Source organism: Mchenga conophoros, linkage group LG8 (assembly GCF_057382185.1).
Source record: "Mchenga conophoros isolate Kocher_MC1m ecotype Shallow Benthic linkage group LG8, M_conophoros_male_GT1.1, whole genome shotgun sequence".
NCBI lineage: Eukaryota > Metazoa > Chordata > Actinopteri > Cichliformes > Cichlidae > Mchenga > Mchenga conophoros.
In genome coordinates this window covers 9342729-9368700 of record NC_140533.1, presented here as the reverse complement: position 1 = coordinate 9368700, position 25972 = coordinate 9342729, and the positions used below count along the sequence as shown (strand labels likewise).

General features: G+C 39.6%; 4 protein-coding genes across 10 annotated transcripts; 1 reads left to right on the top strand and 3 right to left on the bottom strand.

The window, feature by feature from the left end:
* Positions 1 to 173: 173 nt before the first annotated feature.
* Positions 174 to 9689, bottom strand: get4 (guided entry of tail-anchored proteins factor 4). 6 transcript variants are annotated; one of them, XM_085283899.1, is made up of 10 exons: positions 9341 to 9689; positions 8327 to 8405; positions 8069 to 8150; positions 7580 to 7729; positions 5879 to 6017; positions 4584 to 4724; positions 4394 to 4469; positions 4091 to 4163; positions 3931 to 3989; positions 3468 to 3620 (listed from the first exon to the last, which is right to left on the bottom strand). In XM_085283899.1, exons 1-10 carry the CDS (start codon positions 9478 to 9480, stop codon positions 3543 to 3545), a joined length of 1017 nt encoding a protein of 338 aa, XP_085140025.1. In that variant the 5' UTR covers positions 9481 to 9689; the 3' UTR covers positions 3468 to 3542. The 6 variants fall into 6 exon arrangements, with proteins under 6 accessions (XP_085140026.1, XP_085140025.1, XP_085140028.1 ...); XM_085283902.1 differs by having other exon boundaries at positions 3468 to 3623; positions 9341 to 9687; XM_085283900.1 differs by lacking the exons at positions 3468 to 3620; positions 3931 to 3989 and adding an exon at positions 174 to 2665 and having other exon boundaries at positions 9341 to 9683.
* Positions 9690 to 10114: 425 nt separating this feature from the next.
* Positions 10115 to 15456, bottom strand: LOC146568097 (uncharacterized). The gene is made up of 8 exons (XM_085283898.1): positions 15331 to 15456; positions 15002 to 15112; positions 14560 to 14637; positions 13284 to 13334; positions 13124 to 13174; positions 12986 to 13036; positions 12693 to 12743; positions 10115 to 11978 (listed from the first exon to the last, which is right to left on the bottom strand). The coding sequence occupies exons 2-8, from the start codon at positions 15039 to 15041 to the stop codon at positions 11200 to 11202; spliced, it is 1101 nt and encodes a 366-aa protein (XP_085140024.1). The 5' UTR covers positions 15042 to 15112; positions 15331 to 15456; the 3' UTR covers positions 10115 to 11199.
* A 182-nt stretch (positions 15457 to 15638) lies between these two features.
* xrcc6 (X-ray repair cross complementing 6) lies at positions 15639 to 21133 on the bottom strand. Its single transcript, XM_085283896.1, has 13 exons — positions 20988 to 21133; positions 20467 to 20571; positions 19466 to 19578; positions 19211 to 19352; positions 18712 to 18963; positions 18314 to 18500; positions 18034 to 18220; positions 17733 to 17901; positions 17217 to 17378; positions 16871 to 17000; positions 16598 to 16698; positions 16395 to 16511; positions 15639 to 16211 (listed from the first exon to the last, which is right to left on the bottom strand). Exons 2-13 carry the CDS (start codon positions 20537 to 20539, stop codon positions 16012 to 16014), a joined length of 1833 nt encoding a protein of 610 aa, XP_085140022.1. The 5' UTR covers positions 20540 to 20571; positions 20988 to 21133; the 3' UTR covers positions 15639 to 16011.
* Positions 21134 to 21174: 41 nt separating this feature from the next.
* Positions 21175 to 25961, top strand: LOC146568095 (desumoylating isopeptidase 1-like). 2 transcript variants are annotated; one of them, XR_014893574.1, is made up of 7 exons: positions 21175 to 21562; positions 21676 to 21697; positions 21809 to 21881; positions 22012 to 22121; positions 22517 to 22639; positions 23232 to 23364; positions 24767 to 25961. XR_014893574.1 is itself a non-coding variant. In XM_085283897.1 (6 exons), the coding sequence occupies exons 1-6, from the start codon at positions 21475 to 21477 to the stop codon at positions 23308 to 23310; spliced, it is 495 nt and encodes a 164-aa protein (XP_085140023.1). In that variant the 5' UTR covers positions 21175 to 21474; the 3' UTR covers positions 23311 to 25961. The 2 variants fall into 2 exon arrangements, 1 of the variants encoding a protein (XP_085140023.1); XM_085283897.1 differs by having other exon boundaries at positions 23232 to 25961.
* Positions 25962 to 25972: the final 11 nt, after the last annotated feature.

Sequence of the window (25972 nt, the reverse complement as noted above, 5' to 3'; positions counted from 1 at the left end):
TGAACCACCACCTTTAAACCTCTGATAAGCTGCAGCCTCACAGCCCAAGTTAATGACACAAGTTTAAATGGTTTCACAGAGAAACTCCTCTGTCTCGCTGGTGCTAGCTGTTTTACCAGCTTATAATTTTTGTAGTTCCCAGTGCTTGCAAATAAATAACAACAAGGAAGCCGTTTCACATTCTCACACTCTTCTCAGTTGTAGTTTATTTTCTTATTTAGTGACAGCTGAAAAGTCAAACACTTCGCTTTAGCTCTCAAAGGACAAAATGATCAGAAACAGCAGCAAACAGTCGTGATGACGCTCACCGACACACACTGCAGGCCTTTGGTCACACACTTCTTCCTGGTAACAACAGGACACATCTGACTAAACTGACTTTCAGGTTAAGAAAACAAAATTATTTTTTTCCCTTTGCTTACAAAACTCAAAGGATGCTGTGAAAAATTAACACTGAATAAAAATGTAACTGACAACACGGTAACACGTGCTTGGATGTACTCGCCTGAAAGTCATTTTGGCCTGAATTTCCCTTTTGGAAGGTGGACCCGGATCTGTGGGGTAACAGAAGCCAGCAGGATGAACCTAGTTCTGAATGTTTCATGACTAACAACAGCCGTTTAAATAGGAGGATTTCTGACGACAACTGCAGAAAGAAATGGTCTCTCTCCAACACGAGATAAACACTGACGACACGGAGCGTCTACACTATTCAGTCTGTCCCTCTGCAGCTGCCCGATTCTGTGGGGAATGTCAGTAATGATGTGTTTCAATAAATTATTCTGACTGCTATTTATTAGCATACCTACTGTCTTCATTTTATTTAATATACTTAAATGCAAAAAACACAAAAACTGAAGTTCCCCAGAAATTAATGTATTGAATTATCAGACCATTTAATGTTTGTTTTTTTTAATGTATTTCATTGGTTATTTGCTGTTCTTTTTATTTTATTATTAATATTGGCCTTTTAGGACTTCCACAGCCCAACACGTAACTACATAAAAGTAAACTAGAACAGCCCTCAGAGAGCAGAGACGCTTTATTTTTTTGCAGTTTTAAAAAAAGCGACAGAGATGTGGATTAAAATCTGTTTCTTTGCTGATGGGAAGAAAAATGTTTAACCAAATAAAGATTACTTTACACTGGAAGACCTGTAGACATTCCAATTTTTCTGCCATTTATTGAAGGAAAAGTGTTGCACACCTTTTTCAAATAATCAGGGCTGAAAAAGGTGTTTTCAGATAACATGGAGCACAATTGGGACTTCGAAAAACAGACTGACAAGACCTGAAGTTATCACAAGTCACAATGAGAAGTTCTCAATGTGAGTAAAAGACAAGAACGCTGTGCTCTCCGAGGGCCGATGACTTTAACACTGATAAGCAGCAGCTACTGAATGAATCATGCTTCTTATTTCGCACCGGCTGAACTGATGTTTCACCGCCTCCAAGAAAAACCTGGTTCGGACCTAAAACAGAGGCGCGAGAACGAGAGTGAAGCAGCTGGTTTAAATATTAGCAATTTACAACATGCGATGCAAGTTTAAGTCTAACAAACGTTCGTTTCACAGTGTCCGATTTCGCTCCTTTCATAAAAAAAGGTCACTTTTGCAGCTGTGTAAGTGCTTTAAAATTTGATGTCTTGCAGTTGGAACAAAAAGTCAAATCCGAGGGTTTTTTATTCTCTTTTTTTTGGGGGGGGGGGGGCAGAATTCATCTTGGAGATTTAAAGCAACTCAGCAGCAGTTCAGCCAGCATAGGGCAAAAAGTTGAACCACACAACAACGGAGCCGTTTGATACAGACAGCTGTGTGTTTGCAGTAGTGTTACACAACAGAAATGACACTGCAGAATGGTTTGTTTGGTGGATGTTTAAGGTGCAACGTGACCTCTGATAATAACTTCAGAGCTCTGATGGGGTTTGTTTGTTTTTTTAAATGTCCATTAAACCGCAGATGAGATGCTGAAACCTGACCTCAACTAAAAAGCATAATTTAATATCCTACTGAGAGAAGAAGATGAAGAAGAAACCTGTAACGGAATAAGTTGAAAAACGCCAACAGCAGCTATACCGTGGCAAGTTGGAGACTTGCTGTGAGTCAACTAAACCCTCTTATCTGCGACATTATGTCATGGAGACAGACTTGTGATGCTGTCCTCTCCACTGAGACTCCAACTACCTCCTAGGAGCAGGTTTTCACAAGCAGAGAGGACAGTTGTGATGTCTTGTTTAAAAATCTTACACCCTTAAAGAACAAAAATGATGATTAAAATAATTGTATATAACAGTTCAACACAAAAACAGTTTGCAGTTTGGCGTTGTCAGTCCAGGCAGTGCTGACGGGGGTGTTTTTTTTGTATTTGTTTGTTTTGCCGGTCCAATAGTTTTTCTTTCTTGCTTTTTTTTGACTGGATGATTTGAGAGATGATGTTTCTGTTAAACAGCACACCTCTGAAATCACAGACCACCACCGTGCCCTGACCCCGCGGTGGACCTGAAGGAAGGAGGCTGGGTGGTCTTATTCATTATTTTTCGTGTGTTTGTTCTTGATTCCCTCGTCCCAGGCTGCGTGCTCAGTCTAATTCTATGGGGCTGTCCTCTGGAGGTTCTTCAGTTCCGTCATCCTCCTCACCCGAACCCATCAGGCTGTTCAGCAGATTGCCTGCAAGGTGCAAAACAGCAATCATCATTCTTTCAAAGGCTGCTGCAAAGCCAACTGAGGTGAAATAGGGCTGTGCGATATGAGATTTTGGTCATAAGACATCTATCGTCCCGATAACGATATAAAAATCACAGAAATGTAACATTTTCTGTAAATTCTGTGAATCGCAGGCAGCTCGACTTGTGTAAAGTGTTTCCAGCTGGGTGTCGTGTAGCTGGAGTCGAGTGTTTTAACTGATGCATCAAACTATACATTTTTAGACATAAGTTGTAACAGCCGCCGTTTCTTTGAGAGTATTTATTACACGGCGTGCTGCGGGAAAAAGCCTGTTCTAACGTTTGAGTCTAACATTTATTTTTTAGCACCTGACGGCTTTTTGCTTCTCATCCGTAAGTACTCTGCATACTTTTACGTGACTCAGTTTATTTTGAAAAGTCTCAACAGAATCTTGAGCTTTATTGTGAAAGGTTTATGTGGAAACAAGCAGACACGCAATGGTTTTACTGTCATTGTTGCTAACAACAACGCATAAAAACAGGCGCTTGTCCCTCCGTAGTGTGGTTATATTAAACATAAGAGAAAGAGAGAACTTTAAGAAATTAATATAGCCGCTACAGTGACCATCAAAACGATGAAAAAAATATTGCCGTAAACAGTTTATTTTGCGACACCACGAAACAAACTATAGCGTAAAATGAAACGATAGGTGTTTTTATATCATCATCCGATATATATCGTTATATCGAACAGCCCTAAGGTGAAATATATCTTTATTTTACTGACAAGGAACACAAAAAACAACTGCAGGAAAACATTTAAACTTTAATAATTTAAAAGATTTGGATTAAACATTTCCAGCGGTAAGCTGAGCCATCCATCACGGTCTCCATTTCTGCTCTTTCGTATTTGGCCACAAGCCTCCTTCTGTCAGAGCATCTGCCACCTTATTAGTCTCCTACTTCAAATTCCAACAGAGACGTAAAAAAGAGAAATAGAAATCTCAAATAGAAACGGATAAGGTTAATATCCAGCTTTTTAAACTGTTTTGGTGGTCTGGTGACACAAAGTGTTTATGTCCATGTGGCCACTGAAACTACAGTGATGATATTCCCCTCATTTTTTTTTTTTTTAAACATACAAGTTCCTGGGGGTTAAAACCAGGTCAGACAGCCTACATTCTACATGGGTAAGAGTCACGACTACAAACAGTTCCTTTAATTAAGCTGCCTGTTATTTTACATCTTGTCTAATAGCTTTTGAAGCACCTTCATAAATGATGCAGACGCTTCAGGTAGTTTCTTGGTGGCATCACATTCAAAAGTAGCTGGTGATGAAAAACATCGCTATCAGTTTTTCTCTTCATCTTGCTGGTAAGTCTATTAACGTGTGTGTGTATATACACATCAGTTGTGTTTGCCAACTCACCTAGTAGTCCGCCATACGATGGGGACTGTTTGGGTGGAACGCCAAAGAAAAGCTGTCCTATTCTGTCGAGATACTGAGGAGTCACAAAAATGTCAAGAGAGAGAGGAAGAGAGGATTACACCTGAGTAGAGTCTGTGTTTACAGGCAGTTTAACCCCATGATGCGACTTCAATGACAGACTTTCTCCAACATCTTTAACCAAATGAATTCAAAGGTTAAGTTAGCCTAGTGCACATGGCGTAGTCATTTGTTACATACATTCTGGGCAAAGACAAACAGTAGAAGCTGCAGCTCAACACTCACCTCATTATACATGGGATCCCTCTTCAGGGAAGGCTGATATTGCTCACATAACACTGTGAAAACTGTTAATTTACCCCTAAAGAAAACAAACAAAAAGCATCTAAATGATGAAAACAATTCACTGATATTTTTAAGCTTACTTCTGTCAGGCATGATAAGCAAACTCAACAATCCCAACATCTGTCCTCACCCGTCCACTGCCAGCAGCAGAAACCAGATAAAGTTTAGTAGAGGCTGCACGAAAGGAGGGCCCCTCTCTATGGACGGGTGTTTCTCTGTGTACGTGCTGAACACCACGGAAGCGCTGTTTTTGTTCTTTAAGCAGAGGAACCTGGAGGGTTTGAGAGTTGAGAGAAGAAAGGGAGAGTTATGGAGATGGCATGATAATAAAGGTAAATGATGCTCAAAGCCTCTTTGAAGAAATGGCTGACAGACTAAAAATAGATGCAGCTGCTGGTCGACATGTTGGAGATGGATGCGTCAGTACCATTTTCTCCATTTCTACCGCTTCTGAACACCGACACTATACTCAATACTCCTGAGGGGTAAACTGCAAACCAAGCTCCACACAGCTAGGCTTTTTTGCATTTAGCTGGTTCAACAAAACCTAAATCCCCCGTTTATAACAGGAATCACTAGCACTGTCATCAAATTTCTCTGTTAAGGTGGAATTTCTGTTTCAGACTCTGCGCTTGGTCACTCACATAAAAATGCATGTCATGTGACTCTTCTGCACAAAAGGATTCCTATGAGTGCCACCTACTCCAATCAGAAACATTAGAAAACCACAGATGAATTGCCCTCTAACCTAATAACTGGTTGTGTTATCTTTGGCTGCAAGACCTGCAATCAAGCATTTGTCATAACTGCCTGTTTAGTGTCATGCCCAACATCTCAATCAGATTTTAGTCTGAACTTTGACTAGGACACTCCAAAACCGTGACTTATTGAGTTATTTATTCATTTATGTTTAATCATTCAGAGATGGAATGCATAAGTGTACTTGAGCTTCAAGTCATGAACTGATGGTCGAACATTCTCCTTCAGGAGAAAGCAGAATTCATGGTGCCATCAGTTACAGCAAGTCATGCAGGCGCCAAAGCAGCTCCAGACCATCACACTACCACCACCATGCGTGACTGTTGGTATGAACTTTTTATGAAATGCTGTCTTAGTTTTACCACAGAATATTTCCCAAAAGTCTTGGGGATCATCAAGATGTTTGTTTTTTTTTGAAAATGTGAGACTTTGTGTTGTATTTGGCCTCCTTGGAGCTCTCTCTGATGTCTTGATCAAACAGATCTGGGGTTTAGCTAATGAAATCAAACTCAGCTTTCCAAAAAACAAAACAAAACAAAAAAAACCCCACTGTTAAATTTAGCTCGATGACCTGGATGACTGAGAACCTTCACAGACTTAAATTTAGCTCCCTCCCCGTTTCCTAATTTTGCATCTGAGAATGTGACAAGGTGACAGTTCACTTACTGTAGGACGGCCTGCGCCACAAACATGTCAACCTCACTGCGGAAGCCTCGTGATGCTGAATACTCCACCAACATGTGTGCACAGCCCTCCCCGTCAGAGGAATGCAGGAAGTGATAACGAGACTCACTGTAGTTTTGCTCTGACGATTTAAAAGAAAAATACAACAACATCTTAATTTCCAAGATGGCAACATCAGGACAGTAATGATGTAGCAAGCAAAACAAAACAACGTTACCAGGAAAGACTAAACAGGATGTCATTATACACAGAAGATGTCATGCGAGCATAATTAGTCAAGACGGACTGATACAAGGAGCAAATGCCCCGTGTTTCTAGAATAAGGACACACTCTGACCTTGTGATATGACACTATGTTTTAACACATACAAAGCTATTGAATTTTAAACCCAGTTTCAAAAAAGTTGAAACACTGTGTATAATATAAATAAAAACAAAATGCAGGGATTTCATAAACCCACAAACTCCTTTTATTTAAAATAGAATAGCCATTGTTTGAAATGAAAAAAAATGCACCATTGTTTTAAAAGATTAGTTCATTTTGAATTTGATGGCAGTTAAAATGTCTCAAAGGTGTTTTAAAGACATTGGATGTTGCACCCTTTTCAACAAAAATGTTGGAAAGGGTGCAACAAAAGGCTGGAAATGCAAGTGGCACAAAAAGAAACAGTGAGAGGAATATTTTCTAAACTAACTGGAAAGCGGTCAGTAACATGATTGGGTTTTAAAAAGGGCATCTTAGAGAAGCAGAGTAAAGTATGTAAAGATTGGCAGAGTTTCACCAATCTGCAAAAAACAGTCTACAACTTGTGTAACAATGTCAAAATAATGTTCTTAAGTGTAAAGCTGTGAACACTTTGAATATCTCATCTATCTGTACAGATTTTAGAGCAACATATGCTCCCATCTGGATGTCTTTTACATCGAAGGCCTTGCATATCTCAGTGAGACAATGCCAAACTGCAGCTACTACTACTACAACAGCATGGCTCCTTACTAGAAGAAGATGTAGGTGGTGAACTGTCCTGCCTGCAGTACATTACACTCTCACCAACTGAAAACATTTAGTGCTTCATGAAGCAAAACTTCAGCAACAGTCAGGACTATAAAGCAGCTGGAATCTCTATAAGACAAGAATGGGACCCTTTTGCTAACATTCTCCCAAGAGTCAAAGAACTGCTCTCCTCAGCTCGAGGAGACTTGTTGGAGATGTGTTGCTGCCGTCAAATTCAAAATGAGCTAATATTTTTCTTAAAATAGTTCTTCTCAGTTTAAACACTTGATATGTTTTCTATGTTCTATTGTAAATAACATATGTACTTGTGTGATTTGTGAATCATTGCATTCTGATTTTATTTACATTTCACACAGAGCCCCAATTTTTTTGGAATAGGGTGTTGTGTGTCTTCTCTGAGTAGTCTAGACATCATACACACCCACAATTAAATCTAGTGTGTATGTGCATCGAAACATTTTGTATGTTTTTTATTGATCAAGCCAATCAGCCATTGACAAAGTGTGCAATCTGGCATTAATTATTACTTTGCAGTCATGGGTTCACTGTTACTAATCAATATATCTCACAGACTATCAGTAAACCGATGGTGTCTACTGATATCTTAATACGTACATTTAAAAACCTTCTACTCTCTGCGCTACATAATCAACATGATCAACTTTTACCTTTCCACAAAGTGACAGCAAGCAGCTGGTGTAGTTTTGGATGACCCAACTTGCCAGACCCTCCTGTGGACCATTTCAAGGCTCTGGAAACAAATGCTACTCTCTCTGGAGAGTTCTGGTCCATCTGGCTGAACAGGTTAGCCAGACATTCTTAAAAAAAATAAATAAATAAATCAGAGAAATATAAATGAAATGCCCTGTTGTGCAGACTTCTTTGACTATCATGAGGATTTATTGCTACATCATTTGCGATCAGTTATACACACAGATAGAGAAGTGAGATTTAGCTGATCAATTATTTATTATATGAAGCACAAATCCACAGTTCAGCTATTGCAGCAGTTAATGATCAGGATATGTTTGATAAGCTGCACATATTCTATATGTGATTTTAGTTTGGTAATATTTATTTCAATAGAAAAAATGTATTTACCACTATTTACAAGAAGTCTTGTAGATGAACTTTAAAACACAAAGTCTTGCACCCACCTAATATTTCATCTTCAACTTTTGTCTCAGATTTCTCCAAAACCTCCAGCACCAGCATGGACAGATCTGCTGCGCTGTTTTGCTGCAAACCAAAACACAGCAAGTGTAATTTTTATTTTTATTTTTTAAATCTACACCGTCAGGAACTGTCTGGAACTTGGGTTAATGATCTACTATAAAATATTATAATTACACAAAACAAGTCAATTATTACAGCCAAAATTATTTGCTTTCTAACAAACTCAGTGCTGCATGTACCTGGTTGTAGCTGAAGAAGAGCAATGCTCCGTTATACATCAGCTCCCTGGCCTCCGCATGTTTCCCCTGTGACATGTACCTGATGCAAGACAGAGTATCAGTATTACACAAGAGATGACACTATCCGTTTCCAAGGCACACTAGCTCAGTCCTGCTTCCCTTCTTTTTCACAGCAGGTATCAATGAAGGAAAACAATATTTTAGACTCCCTTTATTTCCAGGTGTTAACACTTCAATCATGAAAACCAGTGAATGAGCAGGCCAACACTCACCCACTGTGAGAGAAAGAACGTTTTCAAATTGGATTCAAATAGGTTTATAGCACCTTTTTTTTTTTAATTAAAAGCTGGTGATACGGAGCTAAGCAGTATTGCACCTTGACTAATAATGTTATTGCACTAAATAGAGCTCAGATTTCATAGTGTTGGAGCAGGGAGTTAAGACTGAGCTTTTATGACAAAAACTGGAACACTCAACAAACGCTTAGGCTTATTCAGGTCTCTAAATGGACAGGCTGTGAATGAAGACACGTTTGCTAGCGTTAACACGTCCAGCCATCTCGGTCCAGACCGCGACAGTGCAGAATGTTGCTAACTGGCTAACTCAGCCGGACATCTTCAACTAACAAGTTTTTGCAACCTCAGCAGTTACTAAAATAGTTAGCCGCTAGATTCGGTTATGTACGAATAAAGAGACTTTCAAGTTACACATAAAAGCAGAATATCTGTGGTAGGCATTGTCCGGGTAGCTAACTACACTTCAGCCATCAAAAGCAAACACATAGCTGGCTAACTAGCATTAGTTAGCAGTCCCGTTTTGAGACTAGATGGAAAACGCGACCGTCCAAACAAACACAAGGATCACGAAGAGTGGGTGGGCCCGCTGTGAAAGCAGACCAATCACAGACAGTCAGGTGTAGAAGCAAGGTTGACAGCAGAATGATCTGGAACAGGCAGGCCTCGAAGCCAAACGGCAATTATAACCGAATGAACAAGCGTAAAAACGAAGTCTCACCTAAAAAATAAAGTCCTGTACATCTGATGTGCTTCATAATAATCCCCCTTTTCTACGCTGGCTCGCAGTTTTCCTTCCACCCTCTGTACGCCTCCACGGTTTCTGGCACTGGAGCACCTCAGAGACTCCTGCTCCGACATCGTTGCTCCTCCGTAGCAGCAGCAGCACACCCAGCGACCGTTGACAGGGTGAACCCGGAAAGCTTTAAACTTAATGGACCCTCGTCGCTTGCCGTAGCTGGTGTATCGCAGTAGGTGTAAATATTATGGAAGCATGAAAACTTTTGAAACCTTTTTGTAACCAGCAGAGGATGCTTGAGGCAACACGGTAACGAGGTTAATTGTAGGGAAAATAAAAATAAAAACATTATTTTAAAAAAAGAGATTCACCGGTTTTTTTTTTGGCATATATTATTAAATGCCTGGATAGTAAGTAACATATTTGCATCCCGATGCCGGACTTTAATTGATTAATTACTGTTAATTACTATAACAGATTGAGTTATTTAGATTTGGAGAAAAACTTGAAAACGGGATTTATAGTGAAGAATAAATAAATCATAGTTTTGTAGAGTGGCAGAGATGCTCAATATGTGTCCCATCTCTCTGCCAGCTCTCTGATATGTGTTATGCTTACAGACTGTACTGTTACTGTTCTTCTAGTGTCTGTAGAAAGTTATATGAGAAACATTACTAATCAGGAAAGATCAGAGAGAAAGACTTAACAGATAGAACATTTCTATAGATATTTGCTGTAATTACAACAACAGGAGGATCATTTCATATTTCCGAACAGCTTAAGTTACTTGTATCTGTCACTCAACTTTTTTAACAGTCAAAAACGCGTCTTAATACACTTGAATCTGGAATAAATCTGGAACCTGAAAATAGACGAGGTGTAGGGGTCCAGGTGCCTCTCAGACCATGTAAACTACAAAATACTTAAACATTTTATGGGCTTTAATCCTATGTCCTTATATCCTATTACAACTTTTTCTTGTTGTGGTTTTGAGTCTATAGCAATATATTAGTATTAATGGGATTTATTTAGCCAGATGACATTTGGCATACTTGGTGACTCTGACTGTAGTTTTTGGGAGTGAAAGTATAAGAGCACATAGTGTATTGAATATTTGATGTAACTAACTCTGCTTCACTATTCTTATATTCATTATCATCATTTTAGCTACATTATCAAGAGAAGTCTGTGGAAAATTTTACTTATCAAAGCTAGGTAACCACAGTTGACTGACAGCCATACATTTGAAAAATTTAAGTAATTGTTGTTTCATGAGTATATTTAAGAGTACATTTATTTGTTATCATATTATCATGTTATCATATTTAGGCGTACAATTATTTGTTATCTATCTATAAGTGACAGACAAGTTAGTTCTTTAAAATTTTTATATATTTTTGTAGGTTTTGTAGTTTTTTCCCCCACTTAAATTATGGAAGAAGAATGAACAACAGAAGTAAATTTGATAAAATATTCATTTCTAAAATGCTAATTCTCCAAACAGTGACTTTTATGCATCACAGGTAGACAAATTATCATCTACAGCTACAGCTAAATATTTGGGCCACATAATCAGCAATTAGTACTTTGCTGAGAAAAGTAAACAGTAAACATTTAGTAGCTGTAAACAGCCGTCTGGAGAACACAAAGTGATGAAAAATTGATGGATTAATCTAATTAAGAATATAAAAATTGATATGAAATATATTTTTAAACAATCTAGGGTATGTTGGAAACTATAATACATACCACTGTCCACTACTGAACAGTGGCAAACACCTCCACCTCCACCATCTTTCCAACTTGTTGCACATAATGCCCTTTCTTCTTCTCTTCTCTCTCTACATATATCCCAGTCTTTTAGCCAGTGCAGAGGTCATATCAGCCAGCAGCACCTCCCTCATGTGGTCTTCTCTTCTCTGTAGCTCGTGGACAAAATGCCCCTTCAGCTCCATTACCTCCATCACACGCTCCACCAGCTGCCTGCGTGTAACACTTCTTTCCTCTGCAGGGCGGTCGGGACTGTTATCCACCAGCTCAGGCCTCTGGCCACACAGTGCCACAGCCCTTTTCAGATTTCCAGCATCTGCATCAAGCAGCTGATCTAAAGTGTTCCTTCGACCCAGACGGTCTGCACGAGTGAGCACTGGGATAATGTACCTCTTGACTTCCACACCGAACAGTTCCATTGTGGCTTGGACTGCTTGGGCAGCATCCTGCTCAGCCCCCTTGGTGAAGCCTGGAGCACGCATCACCAGTAGAAAGGCATGTGGTCCGGGACTGGCGAGCTGGACACTCCTCAGAACTTCCAGTGCTCTCTCTTTGTTCCCTAGTGACGTCCCCAAAAGATCTGGGGTCTGAATTACTATAAGTTCTCTACCATCTATAAAGTCCCTTTGCACAGTACTCTCCTTTAGAGGAACCCTTTTGGTGCTTCTCTCACTGTTGTTCATTAAAGTATCTGCTAAGGAAGTCCGTCCTCCACCAGGAAGCCCCAGGAGGACCAGCCTGAGACCTGGTTTCTTGGGAATGCTGCCACCAGAGGGATCAAGCATTTGGTTCAGTAAGCTGCTAATGACTTGATCATTCTGTGAGTTCAAAGACCCGTCTCTGGATGAATCTACAGAGATAATACAATATTATTTTAGAATTAAAAAAAAAAGCCTTATGGGGTAAAGCTGTGATTCTAAATCAAAAAGAGCTCAATCTGATGATCTAAAATTTCTTTTTTTTTTTTCATTTTCTCAGTTGGGAAATTTATAAGAAGAGCCTTAAGAACTTGTGTGGAATAACAATATTTGCTGCCGAAAACAATACAATACATGCCAAAGATGGTGATTCAGGAAAAGAGGGCACATTGCTGCCTCACTTACATACAGTCAGTGACATAAGAATGAATTTTGTGTCACATCAGTGAACGCTTTAGGCCAGTTTGAGAGATAGTGTAAGACCATTTGTCTGAAACCCGAGGCTGAGCTGAAAGTGGATCTTGTGCTCAGGATAATGATCCTGAACAGATTTGCAAGTACAACAAGAAATATATCTCAGAAAAATGAATCACTCCATAATCCTTATAATGCAAAATGGGCATTATAAGGACGCAAGAACCTGAAATATCCTGAAACTGAAGGAGTTTTGAATGAGAGTTCTTAAACATACCAGAAAACCTCTCATAAGGTTGATTCTGTAAAACCACTAGCTTCTGAGACCATTGATCGTTTTGTGAGACAAATCCCATAAAAGCACAAAAACAAACTACAAAAAATGAACAAATACATATTGATATATAGAGTATGTAGCTAAATATAGCTAATAAAAAAGACAACAAACTGACTGTTGATGGCTTTGATGACAGCAGCGATCCACTTGAACCTTGAGGAAAATGCTGAGGAAGCAAGCAGACAGAAATTTACATTAGTGTTGTAATTACTCGCATGTATCACAGAAACAGCTGTGATGCCTTCACATTTTAAACTGCTGTCACATGTCTCCTTGCACTGCTGGGTCACGTCCTCTGATAGCCACTCAGATTCTAAACGTTTTCTTTTACGCTCTCTCCGAAAAAGCCTATTTGCAACACGCAGTGAAGAGAAAACAAAATCCAACAAAGATACGAGAAATACTTACTGGCTAAAAAGCGCCAAATCCGAGACAGCCACTTAAACAAGGTCTGGATTACTGAGACACGAGACATGGAGTGGAAAAAGTCAGCTCCTGTTTAACAGATTTTGTTTTAAATGGTAAAATGGGGGATGTGCTTTATACCTCGGAGGGTTCCCACAAGCCGACTTATCCACCCCCAAAGAGCTGACAGACCTGAAGGGAAAAGAAATAATCAGTGTGCATGAATTAACTCAGTTTCATTTTGCTGGTTTTGTCCTGAAACTTGGAAGTCAAAGTGAAGTATTAGCTTAGATAAACTCACCAGTTAAAGAACAAAAGAGACGAATCGGCCATCGAATCAGAGCTGGGAGAGCTGCAGGGAAGTGTGGCTAGAATGAGTATCGCAGAGTGTGATAATAATAGTGTGATAATAATTTTCTATAATGAACATGGATTTATTCATATGCCATAACTGTAGGATCCATACTGCCCTCTTTTATTTGTCTCTTTTGGATTTACTATGATCAAACTCTACATTCAATCAGCTGATACAGGACAAAAGACACTGTAGACATGAGCAAGAGATGAACAGTGACTAATAATGAAATGCTGAGTGGTGTATGAACACACAGAGAGAAAACAGCTGATTAAAGATGAAACACTCATTGAATCATGGGAAGTCTGCAGCATCCTAAGCATATTGCTGCATAACTAAGAGATGATTCAGTGTATCTTTTGTCCTGTCTCCCTCTCTGAGCCTGGTTCTGATGGAGGTTGCTTCCTGTTAAAAGGGAGTTTTTCCTCCCCGATGTTGCCAAATGCTCGCTCATAAGGGGTTGTTCTGATTGTTGAGGTTTTCTCTATTATTGTCAGAAAATGCCTGAGATTACTGTTGTGATTTGGTGATATATAAATAAAACTGAGTTGAGTTGAATTTAACTGAATTGAATTAAATTGAACAGGGCCTGATTATTTATGATCTTCATGCCAAGAGAAGGATTTTAAATTTGATTATGCATTTAACTGGCAGCCAGTAAAGAGAAGCCAGTATAGGAGAAATACGCTCTCTCTTTCTAGTCTCTGTCCCATTTTGAATCATTTAAGTGTTCAGATGACAGGTTATTGATTCGGTTTAAAGATTTAGACTAGTGTGTCGTATGTTTGCGGTATGTTACTCGCAATTACCCCCTCCACCCCCCTTATCTCCTGTCTTTCGATAACTTGGCCCTCACACCCTGTCAGGTCTGGCATGACAACCACTCAGATAATAATGTGAGATCTAAAATAAAAGATATAAAGAATAAATAAATAAATAAAAGAAAACAGCTAACAAGAGGAGCCTATAGACTGTCTACAGCAGCAGTCCCCAACCCCCGGGCCTCGGACCGGTACCGGTCCGTGAGTCCTTTGGTACCGGGCCGCGAGAGTTGAGGCAGGAGAAGTTTAAAAGAAAAAGAAATGGAAAAAAAGACTAGTAAGATTTAAAAACATCTGTTTACTACCTGAAAATAGTTCCCTATTACAGATTCATTATTTATTTTCTAGAATCAGTAAAAGTCATTAAACAGAACACGTGTGGGTGTTGCTGTGTGACTGACTCTGTGAGAACCTGTAGAGAAGATACCCCACCACGGTAAAAAGTCCCATCTGGACACTGTTGGTGTTCATCCACCAGCCTATCAAGGAGAAGGCAGGGAGGCAAACATGACATTAGCGGTGCAGAGCTGTTCACAACTTAGCATCAGTTTAGCCTTTCACCCACATTTAGAAAAAAAAATAGAAATGAAATCCCCTGAAGGATCCCAAGAAAGCTGTGTCTCATGGTTTTTGATTGTTTACACTTATTTTTAAGACTTAACTTGGCTGTAAAGACCGCAAACTACAATGCCTGAACTCAACACTTTACATGTAACATACATTTTGCAGAAATAAAGATGCATCAGAATATGATACTAAAAAAAGACCAATAAATTTTAAAAAAAAGTCAATATCATATTTTTTGTGTGTAAATTTTTATTTTTTTATGTATATTTTGCCTACCTGCATCCTCAGGGGTGTCTTTCTCACACTGACACTCCATGTCTCAGCAGATGGGAACGCTGTAGTTGGTGTGAAGGTAAGAAGAACAGGCAGCACCACTTCTGCTCAGAGCTAACACAGGTTAAACAAACTGCTTGAAAAACGCTGCAATGTTTATGTAATTTTCCTAAGTGTTCAGTTATAACAATAAAAACTCATCTGATATAAAAGGAAAGGGTTCTGATTAATAGACTACAAGACAGAGCTGAAAAACCAAACAACATAATGTTGTTACCGGTAAGTCCTTTTTGAGCTTTATCGACAGCAAAATGCTCATGAACAGCTTTTACCTGATGTGTAGCCAGATAATCGCCCTCCAAGTGACATCAGCTTTGAGACTGTCAGTACAACTCACATGGGGTTTAAACTCTAATTTCTTCTTCCTGCTTTTGCGCAAGTATTAGCCTGCGCAGGCCTGCCCTCCTCAGGAACAGTACTTCCTTTTTGTTATGCAGCAAAACAAATCAATGACGAGGCCCAGGAATGCTGATCATGCAGTTTGACCTGGGACACACCTTTTTTTGTGCAACATGAACTAGAAATGCAGCTTACGGTGAACTAACCTGCGTGATTATGTAAATAAAAGGAATCAGGTGAGTAGTATAAAACAGTTTATTAATGCAAATGCAACGCCATCAAGTGTCACCACTAGTTACAGTATTTATAAGATCAGTGTATTCCAATGCTTCTAGACTTCTTTATCATTTCAAACACCACTGGAGTGAGTGCTTGATCACAACAGAATGACAGTTTTTTTAAAACATTCAAACAGTATTTATACATAATGGGGCTGTCACGCTATTCTTATCTAATCAAGCCCAACGGGAAAACACAGCGTCTGGTCCATGTGAGGGCCGTGTAGCGAGTTTAAAACAAGCACAGGAACCATACATGATGACTGCTCAAACAGATTCAAAAATTAACCAGAACTTTGTGCAAAGCTGTTGTGGATTAAGACTGGTGTAGACTCCTCATGAGCCTAAACGGGCAATCAAAGCATCTATCAGCTCCTGCTTCTTGGTCCCAGTGGTTCGAACCCCAAATTGCTTACAGGCGTCCTTTAGAACGGGCACGGTCAGCTTTGCCAGAGTGCCGTTCTGCACGTGGGCCTTCAACTCATCTTCTGTCAGCTCTACTTTGGGCTTCTTCTCAGCTCCACCTCCAGTATCAGCTGCGAGTTCATGGAGTAAAAGAATAATCAGATTTATCAAATCACAGAATTCCCGAACTACTGAATGATGCAAGTTATTAATAAGTCAATCTGACTACCTGGAAACATTTTGCTTGGGATGTAATTCACAACACATACTAGCACATAACTTTACGTAGTTTCACTGATGGTTCATGCTCTGACCTGTTTTGCGTTTGGCAGCTGGCTTGCTCTCTGGATTGTAGTAGGCAGGGTAGACCAGATCTTTGAACTCCTGGACCAGAGGACCCAGACGCTGGTCTATTTGGTCAACCTTTGGCACTGAGGAAGAGAAAGAGCGCGATGAGCAGAATTACTCTAGCAGCCACAAAAGGAAACTGGGATCTGTGTTTAGGTCTGCATCTTACTGATGAGATCCTCAATTTCCTCTGGAGCCATCATATCCAGAGCCAAGGCCTCCAGGTTCCTAAAATGCTGCTGGATGACTGGGTTCTCAAAACCTTCACTCCTGCATGACATTACAGAGTGTGAAAATAATATTAGTGGTTACGCAAAAAACAAAAAAAGGAAATGCATGACTCTGCTATAAACCAGAGTACTTCTTGTTGTTAGTTTTATGAAATTTGATATAACTCCTCAGTTTTCCCTGTTAAAAAAAAAAAAAAGGGCTCTAGAGTTACCTGTATTTGAACCTGAGTTTGGAGACAATCTCTTTCATCTTGTCCACCTGTGTTTGTGAGGCCGAGGGAAACTGCGGAGGGTCCAGAGTCCGCAAATCATCGGCAAACGGCAGGTAGATGACGTTAAAACCTGGTAAAGTCATGAGCAGACAAGACGCGTCACACTGCAGTTAATTACACACAACTAAGTTCAAATGTTTAAGTAATATTTATGTATTTGCGAGTTCTCTGTATTACTGTAAAATTTAGTTATTTTTGCTAAAAGCTGTAAAGACTCTGAAGTTGCACTTAAAGAAGCTAAAATAATTAAATGTAATTAGCCATCTTGACCCCAGCACCACATTACCTGGTGGTGTAATCTGTACTTTCCCCTCGCCGAGCTCCTCATTCTGAGGCAATAGGGCAACAAACCGAGGTGGATAGTTTCTGCGGGAGATGAAACGGCACAGAGCGAACACGTTCCTCTCGCTGCACTTCTTCAGCAAGGCGGAGAACAGACATGAACTGCCTTGAGTAAAAATAAATAAATAAATAAATAAAAATCACAGGATATCTGATTCAGTATCAATGAGATCCACATTTACTATGACTGAACAGACAATTTTTATAGCTGCTTACAATTTAATTAAAGCTTTTACTTTAAACCCATCATCAATTCTATTTTATTTTATCAAATAACTCAGCTTTAACTCAGCGTTCTTGGAACAAAGAGTCTTTGCATGCAGGGTGTAGATGAGTGAAACTTAAGTTAAGTTGACTATGACCTTTATTTGAAAAAATATTTAGAAATATCCAGAGTCAACACTGTGGTGGTTTTATTCTTCCTTCCTAGAATTAAATCAGACTGCACACACAGTTCTACCTTTCACCTCATCCTCCTCAGGATAGAGGAAGACAGCAGGCCGGATATGGTGAAGCAGTTTGAGCTTTTCCATCGGTTTGAATCCAATCAGAAACAATCCAGGGTCATCAAACTTCTTAATGGCATCCACCTCGTCCCTCTCCATCACAATCTCTTTACCACCATAATACTACACAACACACACAGATAAAGTGGAGTTTTCATGTGTAAGTTAAAACTTAAAAAAATAAAAATAAAAAGCACTCAAATAATGGAATAAACATAGCACTGCTTTCGATTGGGATCACGAGATTTTCATTACCTGGGCTTTCTTTATCTCACTGGGCAGCAGCAGACTGCCAGTTTGGGTGTGGAAGGTTCGAGTTTTGCTGCGGACTGGCTCGTTGGTTTCCCTGTAAAGTTTGATGGAACCTGGTTTGCGAGCTGCCACAGCAGTTGCATAAATTCCCACGGCTACATTTATGCCCTCCCCGAGGCACAGGTTTAACCTAAAGACAGCAGAAAGAATAGATAGTGTAAAGAACAGCCAAGAGGAAAAGGTAAATAAATACGCTATGGAGACAAAGAAAGCCATTGCTTGCCTTGCCAAGGTTCTTTTCTTCAGCTCTTTGGCCCGCACCCGTTTCTGGAGGTCCTCCAGCTTGTCAGAAGGCTGCAGCTGCAGCCCCATCTCACTCTCATCCTCTGGTGGACTTACAATGTCACAAAAGAAGAGCGAGATGTTGAAGCCCCCCGGTTTCATCAGGTGCATTAAATCAATAACGACGCCTAAAAGAAGAAGGTCGAGGGAAGACAGCCCACATACACAATTACCAATGATAACAAATCATCACACTTCAGTAAAATAATGTGAACTTGCAGAATTAGCAGAAGATAGAAACCCAAAAGGCTGGTAAAGTTAATCTATTATAAAAGCAGAGCGGCAGTGATAAAATTTACAGTTAAAAGGGCTTGCGTGAATAGCTTCTTTTAGACCCACCAGTCTCCTTGAGATCACTGGCCTTGGTGCGAGCCTGTCGATCTTTCACGCTGTCGCCTCCGTGTGGTTCATCCCTGCACGTGAAAATCATAAGCCGCTTGTGGGAGAGGCGGAGCTTGATGTCACTGTAGAGGTTGGCACAGCACCACAGAGCATCTCCTAATGATGTCTCTCCACTGCCTATGGTCTCTGCCGCCAGCTTGGCACCTTTTTCCCCCCGCAGAGCATCCACCTCCTGGACTCGCTTTGCACCTGTCCAAAGCAAGAGACAGACAAGGGTATAAGAAAGATATGTTCAGCAGTTTACAAACTACTGAGGAAGTATGAGCCAATATTGACTGCAGCTTTGCTCTGCTCTTTTGAAGTTTTGGTCTGAAATAAAGAAAAAAAAAGAGGAAAAAGAACTGCAGATAAGAAGATTGCCTACATTTGTGTTTGAAACAAAACAATAACAAAATAAAGTGTAATTATGTGTTTGTTTCAAAGAGCTGCATCTTACCAGGCTCATTGAGATCATGGTACACATAGACATGCTTAAATGAGTTTCTGGGGTTCTTGCTCTGCTCTGTGCCGTAGAAAACCAGAGCCACCAGGTCCCTGTCGCTACTGATGATCTTACTGGTGTACACAGTGCGCACAACCTACAAGAGCAGCACACAAACCATCATTGTTACAAGGTTGCTATACGAAGCAGAGCGACATAACTACTATAAAATTAAAACTAGCAAAAGAAAAAGATAACCAGCCATCTCACCTGCATGGTCATATCAAAGTTGGAGGGTTCCCTGTCTTCCCCTTTGATGAACATCTCCTTGGAGGCATCAACCAAGAACACCAAGCTGTCTCTCCCTGTAATTTTGTAGTCTCCTATTGAAGATGGAGACCTGGTTTATTCTGTTGTCACTTCAGTATCACTTTTTGTATCAATGCTACATGCCAACATTTTACTTGTGCTGAAGTAGATTTTAATAACTAAAATGTGATAATAAAATGTGATAACAGCAAAAGTATCATTTAAGAAATCCTGAGCCACCTCTCAATTCTTGACTTTTTGCCAGGTGCAGCATTTATTGAAACATGTGCAAAGATACAAGGAAATACAGTATATAAAGCAAGTATTCTCACAAAGGTCAGTTTATACTATTTTACAAACTTGAAAGTCAATATTTGGTATGCCAACTTTTATTCATCAACACAACCCTAACTCTCTAAGGTAAGTTTCTTGTCATTTCATTAAGTAGTCTTTAGGAGTAGTTCTCCAGGCTTCTTGAAGAACATTCAAACTTCCTGACTGTGACAGGAAGATGGCGCATTTGCTCGGCTTGACTTCTACCTGCCTACGTTGTATTATATTTTATGCTCTTATATCAGCCCTGACGTTTAATATATGGAGCTATGCCGCTGTGATTTACGACCGTTCTTCCATATTGATGATGCCTCACCTAACTCTGCAGCTGAACTTTTATTGTTAGTTGCCTTTCTACACCTGAATGATTTATAAGTCAGTGTTAAGTGAATTAAGAATTAAAAGCATTCCTCTGAAAATTGCCAGGTTCAAGAACTGGAGTTAATAAAGGGGGGAAAGCAGCCAATGTTTAAAGAAAAACTTTGAAAGACCTTCATAAAACCTGGAAAGCTATTACACAAAACACAACAAAGTGGGGCTCTTAGGAAGCTAAATATAAACAAATAAGTGGTGGCTCAAGACTTGCACAGCGGTGTAAATAAGCGTTGAGTAGCGGTTTTTCCTTTTACCCCCTGACTGCTCCCCTTCTTCTTGCTCTCCCTCCTCATCCTCGTTTTGGTAGTAGGCGTTCCACTCTGCCATTGGTGCTGCCTTCAGTCCCGTCTCAGGATTTACTGTGAAAACCAGGGATAAAAGACTGCCGCATTTACAACACTAGATTCAAACAAAGTATCAATGGCAGAAGGCTTTTCTGTGGCGTATTTAAAAAGTGCATCCTATGTACTCCTACAAATAAACATATGGTGCAACTTTCACCAGGTAATAATTATTATGCACACGACAAGGCATTTCAAAACAGTTTTAATGTCTCGTTAACGCATTACTAATGTTTAATTAACTATGTTTTTAACTTTAGCTAGCAAATGTTAGCTAGCTTAGCTTGTAATTAGCCACTTTTCGTGCCATTTCCATTTAGGAGCCAACTATGTAACAATGTTATGGGTCTAATGAGGCACGAAAATTGATAGCCTAAACTTACAACATAAATGAAATACATACACAGTTTTCGTCAGAGAATTCCGTCACTTACCGTGTGCTTCTCCTTTCTGCACACAAGTCCAGGCTAGTTTTAATCACTGGCGCGTTCAGATACGTGAACAAGCACAGTTCAAACGCCTACTGGATGTCTTATCGTCTATTGGCAGTTTATCTGCCAATCTAAGGTATTGGCCAATCCCGTTTAAAAACGCAGGGTTTATTTACCCTAAAGCCGGAAGCCTGCTGTTCACGTGATAGGACAGTAGCGTTATCGTTGATAGACAGTGACACAGCACTGGAATTGACTCCCGGCAACTTCGAGCTAGGTTTTACATTTACTTTTTTATTTTACAGTTATTACTAGCATTTTAAACAGCCTGTAGCCTGAATTTATTATTTCTCACAGTTCCACCACCAGAAGGTTTATTAAACTTTTCTTTGCCACCGGGAAGCTAGCTAGCTGGGAACTCTGTAGTGACTAAGTAACTTTCTAGAAGGTTAGCTGCATTGTCGTTTCGAATAAATCGTTTTGCGTTATCATGGACCAAACTGATTCTTATCCAGTAAAACTTTACGTTTATGACCTGTCCAGAGGGATGGCCCGTCAGCTGAGTGCTTCCATGCTGGGTGAGTTTCTGACAAACTCTGTCATGACTCAGTGGGATGCTTCGGAAGTGAAAGTTGTTGATTTCTAAGGGCGGAAAAAGTTGATCGTAATTTAAATTATTTTATCTTTACAGGGAGACATATTGATGGGATATGGTGAGTTTACATAAAGAAAGTTCTATAAAAAGTATTCTTACTGAGCACCTGAGCTGCAGTTAAGTACTTTAATACCACTGTTTAAAAAACAAATGCATTGGCGTCTAACAGGCACACGGGTGTTGTGGTCCACGGGAAAGAGCACTACTTTGGTGGATCAACAGGCATCACCAATTGTCCACCTGTAAGAATCAGCACCATCCTCTCATATAAACAGTGCACTTTAAAGCCGTTTGATCTAGACACAAAATCAAGAAACTTGTGTCAGAATCTCAGTGACAAGTCACTGAAGTGTGCATCTGTTTGTCTCCTAGGGAGGCACCTTGTTGGGGCCGCCTGATTCTGTAGTAGATATGGGCTCCACTGAAGTGCCTGAAGACCTTTTTAAGGAGTATTTAACTTCACTGGGAGAGTCCAAGTACAGGTAAAAGAAGATGATGAGATCTTTATTATTATAATTGTTATTGTTGTTGTTGTTGTTGTTGTTGTTGTTGTTTTGGAAAAATACAACTGAACCAAACAGTTACAAATGATTTGTTTTTAAGTAGCACCAGTAGAATTAAGTGCATAGCTTGAATGCACAGAACAAGCCTCATGCGTTACTGCCCTGTTTGAGTCTAAATAATAGTTTTTAGGAATGAGCTAAAATGTACATAGTGTTCTTCCCCCTCATTATTTTGCATTTAAAATGTTTCTGTCTCATCACTTCCTGCTACTCACCTGCTTTTCTCCACCCTGTGGTGCACCTCTCTCTCCCTCTCTCTGCGCTTTGAACTCCTTCTTCTTCCCTCCTCTGACTTCCTCCTTCATTTGTTGCAGAGGTGCCAATTACAACTTGTTTGAGAACAACTGCAACACTTTCAGCAGTGAAGTGGCTCAATTCCTGACAGGCAGAAAGATCCCATCGTACATCACAGACCTTCCATCTGACATCCTCGCCACGTAAGCTTCTTAATTCTGTGCAGTCAAATTGAGTCTCTGCTGATACTGATGGCAAAATACTAAAAATGCATAATAATATCAATTATATTATAGATAATAAATATAAATGGAAAAATGCATTTGAAATTATATGCACCCTGAATGTTGTATTAAATACACCATTACAATATGAATGTACAGTTGTCAAAAATTAGAGACCTGGGTTGAGAAACACTCAAAACACTGAGAATGAGAAAACTATTTTTACACTGCCCAAAATAAACTACTAATTTTGGTCAGCTGTGATCACTTTCAGACATTTATTGGCCTTTTTCACACGTAGAACTTTCAGCTCCACTTATTAAAGATTTAAGTGAGTGATTTAATTTTGACCCGGTGTCGTTTGTAGAAAAATCCGAAATAAATGGAAACTTAAGTGCCCAATTCTTGTTATTTAAAGACATTAAAGATGTATGCTGTACAATCATTTCATCCTGCGTCTCTTTTGAACGATTACTCTTGTGGTATTAAGTGTTTGCTGTTCTTGTATGATATAACTGACTAATACTTTGGTTTGTAATGTAACTGTACTCTCTGCTGTATTTCCTCACAGACCATTTGGCCAGGCTCTCCGTCCCTTCCTGGATTCCATGGTCATAAATCCTGGAGGCAACAACCTGGCTGGGCAATGATAGACCGAGTCGTGGATTTTAGAAGATAACTGATAACATCCCTGCATGTGGCTGGCAAGTCACTTCTATATTTAATCAGCCATCACTTATTGTTATTGACTTTTATGGTGTTGTTCAACATACTCTGAGGTGTATGCGAGGGGTGAAGGTGTGCTAAACTCTGTGGACAGGGGACTAAAAATGGGTCTTATACTTGTTTGTGTACATTAACGTGTTTAAGATTACGTTTTCTTGGGTCAGCAGTAGTGGTGCAACGGATCAAAAATCTCACGGTTCGGATCGGATCATGGTTTTAAGTCACGGATCGGATCAATTTTTGGATCGGCGAAAAAAGACAAAAATTTAACATTTACTTATTGAAGTATTTTTTGCCGGTTAAAAACATTCAACTCAAGACTCATTCCACGCAATTATTTAAAAAAAATTCTGGTACAATATAGGGCAGTACAGTCTTTGTATCTACCATTTAATTCAGTTGTATTTATAAAGCGCCAAATCACAACAACAGTCGCCTCAAGGTGCTTTATATTGTAAGGTAGACCCTACAATAATACATTATATCGCACTCCGCTGTGATATAATGAGCTGTCACGGTCACGTGGCTTTCCGTTGCCCTGGAGCTCCACCCATTTGTAGTAGTTAGGGCAACAGAAGATGCCTGGGACAGTTCAGCCGTAACTTTAAACTTTTCCTGCTCATACATGCTTGGAACGATCTTGCCACTAAAGTTGACGCGAACAGGATATCATAGCGTGGCTCAAGCACGTTGATCATAGTTTAAACCCCTTGTTTTGCACAACGGAATACGCCCTCCCGTCTGCAGCTAAACACCCCAGTAGCTTTTGTAATAGCTTTAGCCCGGTCGGACTGGGCAGCAAATACCGCAAACTCCTCTGCTTCTCCACTTTGACCGCTAGCGCTGGCCATAACTATCGCTTGACAGACCCACCACGCGGACCATACACATACTTTTTTTTTTTTTTTTTTTGAATCTTTGGATCACATCCGTGCTGAACCGTGGAGTGGGATCAGTTCGGATTACGGATCAACCGTGATCCGTTGCACCACTAGTCAGCAGGATCACTATACATGCATATCCTCTGGATTAGTATTCAAAGTTGTCATTTTAGAGGCAGGATTCATCCTCTCATGCACTGCTACTTACGAGAGGCGTTTTCAACAGGTATTGTCATCCTCTCACGAGGTGCTCCAGTATGTCTCTCTGTCATTGTGGCAGTCTGTCACAAAGTTTATTATAGTTAGATGACTGCTCAAAAAAATCGAATGATGAAGAATCCATGAATCGTACTATCATCACATAACCAGCACTGGCCTTGTCTTCCAATCCTTCTGTTTTAATGTGTCTAAAGGATGTCTCTGTTTTAATCATTCACACAGATAATGAGAATTTGTAATAGTTTTCATGGACAGCAGATCTTTTTGTGTCTTTCTCCAGAGATCTTGTGAGGCAGAGAGATGGCATGTAAGGACTCCCAATTTAAAATCGGACATTTATGGAATTAAAGGAAACCTTTTCTTTGATATTTATCTATATGTGAAGTTTTTATAGTGACTTTTTAAAATAAAATTAGTTTAGGAACTACTCAAATAAGTGCCTAGTGGCATTTAAAGATCACTGGCAAGGCTTATACTTCTTGCTCTAAGACTTTATTACAAAAAATATTCATGTTGAAAATGGTGGTGTAAAGACTCTGATTGTGTTACGCTGGTAACAAATTGCTATCAAAATGCACAAAGTGCCAGGATGTAACAGGATACTTTAAGTTCAGTTGTTTTGGCAGAAATCCAAATCTGAATTTGAGTCCAATGCCAAAAATGAGGTATTTGTTCCTTAGTCTATTGTCACATTTCGGTCAGTTTGTTTATTTAACGTGCCATGCTGTGTTCTGCCTTTTCTTCAGTGTGGGTGTGAAATCGTTTCCACTTTTTCTGTCCGTCATCCCAATAATGTAAAAACTACTAACTTGAATTTCATGGAACTTGGTGGAGAGGGAGAAAAAATGTAATCTGGTGCCTTAATTCTTTTTATTTGTTTATTTTTACTGTTTGTATTCCTGTAGTTATTAGAACAGGATGCATTTCAAGGCCAGCTCAGTTAAACCCGTTCTGCCGGCTCGTCAGGCTTTAAAAGTATCGTTTGACCAAAGTTTTATCTTCAGAATGCCACGTCCAGGAACATCTGATGAACACAGGGAATTATATTTTTTTTTAAATTCAGGACCACTCAGCTTTACAGCTTTCATTTGCTTTGTCGGGTTTAGCGTTTTCTCAGTTTATAAAGACGCACTGTTTCATATACACTATGCATATTTGACTGTTTATATTTGCATGATTAAACCAGGCATAGGAAAACTATGCGTATCAACCACTTACCTCCATCACTGTTTTGGCAAACTGTGTTTAATTGTTGTGTTTGGGACATGTTTACTCTAAATATTGTTTAACCTGTTGCTCCTTCACCATCCTGATCCTGCGTAGATCATTAATGCACAAGTCTCAAAAAGGCCATCGTTTTGCTTATATTCAAATATAAATAGGTCTTTAGTTTATTCAGATTGTGAATCTAAAATCACTGAATTGAACCTGAATTTGTTGAGGGGGGAAAATGTACTTTAAAAAAAAAAAAAGAAGATGTTTGCTT

Excerpts from the sequence above, each read along its gene's own strand:
- get4 (XM_085283899.1), bottom strand. The coding sequence starts at position 9,480 with ATGTCGGAGCAGGAGTCTCTGAGGTGCTCCAGTGCCAGAAACCGTGGA. Across the intron at positions 8,151-8,326 it reads TCTTCTTCAGCTACAACCAG|CAAAACAGCGCAGCAGATCT; the intron begins GTACATGCAGCA and ends TTTGGTTTGCAG. Across the intron at positions 4,470-4,583 it reads CTGCTGCTGGCAGTGGACGG|GGGTAAATTAACAGTTTTCA; the intron begins GTGAGGACAGAT and ends TGTTTTCTTTAG.
- LOC146568097 (XM_085283898.1), bottom strand. The coding sequence starts at position 15,041 with ATGGAGTGTCAGTGTGAGAAAGACACCCCTGAGGATGCAG. Across the intron at positions 13,037-13,123 it reads GCTTGTGGGAACCCTCCGAG|TAATCCAGACCTTGTTTAAG; the intron begins GTATAAAGCACA and ends CTCGTGTCTCAG. Across the intron at positions 12,744-12,985 it reads GATTTGGCGCTTTTTAGCCA|CATTTTCCTCAAGGTTCAAG; the intron begins GTAAGTATTTCT and ends TTGCTTCCTCAG.
- xrcc6 (XM_085283896.1), bottom strand. The coding sequence starts at position 20,539 with ATGGCAGAGTGGAACGCCTACTACCAAAACGAGGATGAGGAGGGAGAG. Across the intron at positions 17,379-17,732 it reads TGAGGAGGATGAGGTGAAAG|GCAGTTCATGTCTGTTCTCC; the intron begins GTAGAACTGTGT and ends TTTTTACTCAAG. Across the intron at positions 16,512-16,597 it reads GGAAATTGAGGATCTCATCA|TGCCAAAGGTTGACCAAATA; the intron begins GTAAGATGCAGA and ends TCTCTTCCTCAG.
- LOC146568095 (XM_085283897.1), top strand. The coding sequence starts at position 21,475 with ATGGACCAAACTGATTCTTATCCAGTAAAACTTTACGTTTATGACCTG. Across the intron at positions 21,563-21,675 it reads GCTGAGTGCTTCCATGCTGG|GGAGACATATTGATGGGATA; the intron begins GTGAGTTTCTGA and ends TTATCTTTACAG. Across the intron at positions 22,122-22,516 it reads CTGGGAGAGTCCAAGTACAG|AGGTGCCAATTACAACTTGT; the intron begins GTAAAAGAAGAT and ends CATTTGTTGCAG.